At 59.3% G+C, this 6,003-nt stretch overlaps 1 protein-coding gene across 1 annotated transcript in view; it reads left to right on the forward strand.

Moving 5' to 3' along the window:
* LOC104540124 (nucleolar transcription factor 1-like) overlaps window positions 1-6,003 on the forward strand; it is a gene marked incomplete at both ends in the record, with an annotated part of 8,690 nt that overhangs the window by 740 nt on the left and 1,947 nt on the right. The window contains 10 exon segments of the mRNA XM_010183853.1: window positions 463-618; window positions 1,378-1,442; window positions 2,075-2,195; window positions 2,679-2,789; window positions 3,091-3,224; window positions 3,634-3,775; window positions 4,098-4,139; window positions 4,905-5,018; window positions 5,175-5,330; window positions 5,856-6,003. The exon segment at window positions 5,856-6,003 is cut by the window's right edge and continues 3 nt beyond it. Coding sequence (XP_010182155.1) covers window positions 463-618; window positions 1,378-1,442; window positions 2,075-2,195; window positions 2,679-2,789; window positions 3,091-3,224; window positions 3,634-3,775; window positions 4,098-4,139; window positions 4,905-5,018; window positions 5,175-5,330; window positions 5,856-6,003 — 1,189 coding nt within the window.

The following is a 6,003-nucleotide window of genomic DNA, read 5'->3' on the forward strand; positions in this document are numbered from 1 at the left end:
TGGCTGCATTGCTGGCAGCCTGCACCCAAGTTTAGCCCTGGGGGGGGCCGGGAAGCCGCTGTCCTATTCCTGGCCTGCCGGGTCGGGTGGGGTGGTGCCGCTTTCAGCTGATGCTCTGCCACCAGTTGACCCTTGGAGGTGGCTCCTGTCCCCTCCTCCTGCCTCAGTTTCTCCTCTTGCCGTGTGATCGCTCTGTGCCAACGGCTCTGGAGGCTGTTCCTGTGATACCCAGCCCTGGAATATTGCAGTTCCTGGGGTAGGGAGTGCTTTTCCCCAGTGTTTTTCCGCCCCTTGCCTGCAAAGCCAGGGTGTTCCCACATCGGGGAGCTGGATCACCAGTGGGGCTGGATGGGGACAGGGGTCCCCCAGTACTGGGGGGGGAACTGGGAGCCGATGAGCTTTGGCAGTGCCCTCGGTGCTGCAGGCTCTGCACTCAGTGTGTGCACTCTGCTGTCTCCCCAGAAACACCCCGACTTCCCCAAGAAGCCCCTGACTCCCTATTTCCGCTTCTTCATGGAGAAGCGGGCCAAATACGCCAAGCTTCACCCCGAAATGAGCAACCTGGATCTCACCAAGATCCTGTCCAAGAAATACAAGGAGCTTCCTGAGAAGAAAAAGGTACGGGTTGGGGTGGAAATCAGGCAACCCCTTCCCACTTGAGTGCCTCTGTGTGCTGGGCTGTGCCTCGCCAGCTCTCCCAGTAAAACCAGCAGAGCTCAGCCTCTGCCTGCCGAGGGTTTAATCTGGTTCTCAATGGGAGAAACCCGGGTTGTTTAGTCCTGTCAGACCAGTATGGTTTCCTTTCCCTTTCCTGTGCTGGTTCGCAGGAGCCGTGGGGTGGAGGTGAGCTGGGTTTGTCCGTTGGTCTGTCTCTCCCAGACGGACCTGGATGGTGACTTGGCTGTTGGGTGGCTCTGTGTTTGTTTAGCTGGGGTTAAACCACACACCCTGCCACACCGGTGCTGTCCAAGCAAGGGATGGAAGGGCAGGATCTGCTCCGAGCCATGGGAGATGCTGAGACAGGAGCTGTCCCCTTCACCTTCAGCTCTGGAGGTGGCCCTGGGCTTGCCCAGAGCCCTGCAGGCATTTTGAGTGCCCCAGCTCTCAATTTGGGTGGATTTGCTGCTGGCACGAAAGGTCCAGGGCACAAAATGCTGCCGTGCCCTCTTGCCCTGGGCTGCTCATGAGCTCAGATGCAGGGAGAGGGGTGAGATCCTGGTTCTGAAACCCTGAGCAAGCTGAAAACCCTCAGCTGGGAGCTGCAGGACCAGGCTGCGGGGCTGGAGAGCCCTCGTGTCCCTTTGGGGGTGATGAGGTCAACAGGGAGGTATCTGCCTGCCCGTTTCCTGGTGCTGACATCCCTCTCCACCTCCCCAGATGAAATATATCCAGGACTTCCAGCGAGAGAAGCAGGAGTTTGAGAGGAACCTGGCGAGGTTCAGGTGAGAAGGCAGCGCCCCCCCTGCATTTCCCCAGGCCCCTCTGGGCAGACCCAGTCTCTCCTCCTGTGTGCAGCTCACGGAGGAAGCCCTGATGGGCGCTGCAGCCTGAAGGCAGAAGGGAAAGGGGGAAAATGGATTAAAAAGAGCAAGGAAAAGCTGGGAAACTCTGCAAGTGGAGGACCAGCCATGCTCTGGGGTTAGGGTCTGCAAGGGGAGGACAGGGGCTGTGCCACCAGTGCTGTTAAAAGCTGAAGTGACCACCCTGTTCCCCCTACACCTCCCCGTTGAAGGTGGTTGCTGTGACCCAGGCAGTTCCTGGCATTCCCAGTGTCCTGCTCCTGCTCCAGGGCTGCAGCCCAGAGCATAAACTCAGTGATCCTAAAGGTCTTTTACAACCAAAGCCATTCAGTGTTAGTAGGGGATGCTCATAACTGGTGCTCCCCCAAGGAGGACAGACTCAAATCTTTCCTGAAAGCCTCCTGCTCTTTTTGGGGACCCCCCTCAGTATCTGAGCCTGTGGAGTTCAGCCCTGCAGTGACAGTCACCCCTTAGCAGCAAGGTTTACGGGGTGTTCTCCATCCACCTGCCACGTCCCTAACGCTCTCCCTTCCCCACCTCCCTGCCGGGTAAAGGGAAGATCACCCGGACCTCATCCAGAACGCCAAGAAATCCGACGTCCCCGAAAAACCCAAGACCCCCCAGCAGCTGTGGTACAACCACGAGAAGAAGATCTACTTGAAAGTGCGTCCAGATGTGAGTACGGTGGGTGGGAGTGCGTGTGAGCGTGAGTGTCGAGGGGTCCTGCACCCCGCTGCCGGGGCAGAGGAGGGGGAAATGAGAAGCATTTTAGGGGGTTTAAACGGGATGGAAGACACCGCTAGGAGCTCCCAGCAGCCTGGACGGAGGTAAGGAGGGACTCTGCACATCCTGAAGAGGCTCTGGGGGATACAGACCCCATTTTTTTGCCTGCAGTCGAAGGGGTGACCGCAGCCTGAGTCAGGGCAGGAAAGGTTTCAGCACAGACGTCCACCTCCGGCCATGCCCCGCACTCGCACGCACCCCCTTCCCCAGCGGCGAGCTCGGCTCGCAGCCACCCCGCAGCCCCACAGCGGGCGCTGCCGGGATGAAATGGCAGGCAACGCTATTTTTTTTGCCTTATTTTTTTGTCCCTCTTCTTTTTTTTTTTTCTTTTTGGATTTTACCCCTCTGCCCTCACCTCTGGCTTTGGGTTTTCAGGCCACCACGAAGGAGGTGAAAGAGTCGCTGGGCAAGCAGTGGTCTCAACTCTCGGATAAAAAGAGGCTGAAATGGATTCATAAGGCCCTGGAACAGCGGAAGGAGTACGAGGTAGGGAGCAGCCTCACCCGTTCCCCTCCACACTCGTCCCTACGTTCACTCCGAGCCACTCTGCCTCCTGGCCACAGCCGCCGGCTGGTAGCCAGCCTCAATAGCCAGCATGGAGGTTCAGCCAGGTCCTTGCAGGTCCCTAGTGAGTCTGAGCCCTGCCTCCTCCAGCGCTGCTTGCGGAAGGGAGAAGAGCCCCTGGGGAGATGGTTAGGGCAATGGTTGGCTTCTCTTTCCTCCTCCTCCGGCCCCCGGGCAGGCGGGGATCGGAGCCGCTCTCCTGACAGCTCAGTGTCCTTTGCAGGAGATCATGCGGGACTACATCCAGAAGCACCCCGAGCTGAACATCAGCGAGGAGGGCATCACCCGCTCCACGCTCACCAAGGCTGAGCGGCAGCTCAAGGACAAATTCGACGGCCGACCCACGAAGCCCCCTCCGTGAGTATCGCCCCTCGCCGCTGGAGTGCAAGGGATGGGTCCCTGGTTCTTGCTAACGGGGAAGGTGGGGCTCTGCCTGGCTTTGAGAGCCCCAAAAGCATCACTGCTGGGACAAGGGACATGGGCTGTCTGTGACTGCATTAAACTGGTCCTTAAATATACATTAAATACACATTCGTAGAGAATCTAAGCAAGGTTTATGGTGATGCTGCGTGCTCCGGGTTAGGGGTAATCCAACCCCTAGCATCCCTAAAATCCAGTCACCTCTAGCACAACACTTCACTGCCCTGTGCAGCCCAGAGGGCAGCTGAGGGGGGTTTTGGGGGGCTCTTAGCACCCAGCCAGCTCCACGAAGGGATTATGAGCAGTGCAGGTTGTCCCTAATGCCGTGTCCCTCCATCAATCGCAGGAATAGCTACTCCCTCTACTGTGCAGAGCTGATGGCCAACATGAAAGACGTGCCCAGCACCGAGCGGATGGTGCTGTGCAGCCAGCAGTGGAAGCTGCTGTCCCAGAAGGAAAAGGACGCGTACCACAAAAAGTGTGACCAGGTGAGCGGCCGAGAGTGGACAGGCAGATGGACACCAGTGCTGTGGGCAGGGAGGACAGGATAGGGGAGGGTTTGGGCTCCAAATCTCGCTGGAAATGAGCCCCTCGCCCTTCTGCAGTGCCTGTTCTTGTCACCTTGACCACTGATTCCCTCTGAGGTCCTTGGTCACCTCCCTTGATCGTCTGTCTCCCCAGTCCACGTGTTAGAGATGGTCAGGGTGGAGGATGCTGTTGTTGAGGGGGCTGAGGCTGGGTCGGGGACAGCACAAGGCAAGGATGGGGTGGAGGATCTCTGTGTAACCACACATCTCCATCTCCCTCCAGAAAAAGAAAGACTACGAGATCGAGCTCCTCCGCTTCCTGGAGGTGAGTGACGTGGGGGTGCCTCGGCCATGGGGCAAACGTGGGGAGGGAGCCCTGGCTGGGGTCTGAGATGGGTTAAACGAGGGCTGCACTGATGCTGCCCTCTTCTGCCCCCCCCCCAAAACGTGGCTGGCCCCAGCCATAGGTGCTGTGTAGAGATTTCTGCAGAGTCTCAACCCTTCCCCGCCTGCCCTAATGCCTGACCCAGTGTTTTCCAGTTGGGCACTGGGAGGTGGGGACAGCCCCAACTTGGCCGGAAGGGGAAGCAGGGGTTGAGCAGAGGGTTGGTGCTGGAGGAGAGGGGTTGCCACCAGCGGCTGCGGCTGTGCCGTCTCTCGCTTCCTTCCCTCATTCGGGGCGTAGGTGGGGGGAGCCACACGGCACCGCTGGGACCGTCCCAGCATCACGCTCGGCCCCTGGGCGGATGTGACGCTGCACCCACGAGGGCAGGGGGTGGAAAACCCAGGGGTGCACCCAGATCCGGGCACCTGCCCGCCCTGCCTCCATGCACAGGAGGGAGATGAGAGTGAGCCAGGGAGGGGACAGAGCTGGGGAAGAGGGACATTGGCCAGCAAGGAGGGTGACACAGGTGTGGGGACCCCCAGGCTGCCCACTCAGTGCCTCACATTGGCTGTGGTTGTGGTGGTTTTTGAATCAGGAGAACTGAGCACATGAGTTCCCTGTCCCCAGTGTCCCTATTCCCTGATTGCACCAGAGCCTCGTTAGTGTCGGGCTGTCTAATTGTGCCTCTCTTCCTGTGCCACCCAGAGCCTGCCCGAGGAGGAGCAGCAACGGGTGCTCGGCGAGGAGAAGATGCTGGGCAGCAATCGGAAAGGGGCGACGAGTCCCGCATCCAAAAAGTCCTCACCAGAGACCGGCAAGGTGAGAGATGGGGCTGCGCACCAGAGACAGGGGGTGGGGTTGGTGGCATCTCGGGGTGCTTTGAGGGCCTCATCCCTCACGGTTTTCCTGGGGTTGGAGGCTGCTGGTGCGAGACAGGTCCCTCTCTGTGCTCATGGCCCCCTGTTCCCCATACAGGCCAGCTCAGAGAAGCCCAAACGACCCATCTCAGCCATGTTCATCTTTTCGGAAGAGAAGCGGAAGCAGCTGCAGGAGGAGCGGCCGGAGCTTTCGGAGAGCGAGCTGACCCGGCTCCTGGCCCGCATGTGGAACGACCTCTCCGAGAAGAAGAAGGTCGGTACTGTCCCCAGCCCTTCTCCATCCTCATCTCTGACAGCCCAGGAGATGCTGCCTGTCCTTGTCCTGCTGCAAGGGGCTTTGCTCACCCCTGGGTACCGCAGCAGGGGGACACGATGGTCCCCAGGAACATCACAGCTCTGGTGAGCTATCACCCAGGCACTGGTGTTGACACCGGTGGATACCCATGGCTGTGACCTGGTGGGTGAAAACCCAACAGCTTGACTCTTGGAGGGTCCTTGAGCCTCAATATCAAGGCTTGATCATTTTTGGGGGTGAGAGGGGGGGTCCCACACATGGGTAGCAGGGGGACACGATGGTCCCCAGGAACATCACAGCTCTGGTGAGCTATCACCCAGGCACTGGTGTTGACACCGGTGGATACCCATGGCTGTGACCTGGTGGGTGAAAACCCAACAGCTTGACTCTTGGAGGGTCCTTGAGCCTCAATATCAAGGCTTGATCATTTTTGGGGGTGAGAGGGGGGGTCCCACACATGGGTGTGCGTGCCCCCCCGTGCAGGCCAAGTACAAAGCGCGGGAGGCGGCGATGAAGGCGCAGTCGGAGAAGAAGCACGGCTCAGATAAAGAGGAGCGTGGGAAGCTGCCCGAGTCCCCCAAAACGGCCGAGGAGATCTGGCAACAGAGCGTCATTGGAGACTACCTGGCTC

This window comes from Mesitornis unicolor, unplaced genomic scaffold (genome assembly GCF_000695765.1).
Source record: "Mesitornis unicolor isolate BGI_N332 unplaced genomic scaffold, ASM69576v1 scaffold32194, whole genome shotgun sequence".
In the NCBI taxonomy this organism is placed as follows: Eukaryota; Metazoa; Chordata; class Aves; order Mesitornithiformes; family Mesitornithidae; genus Mesitornis; species Mesitornis unicolor.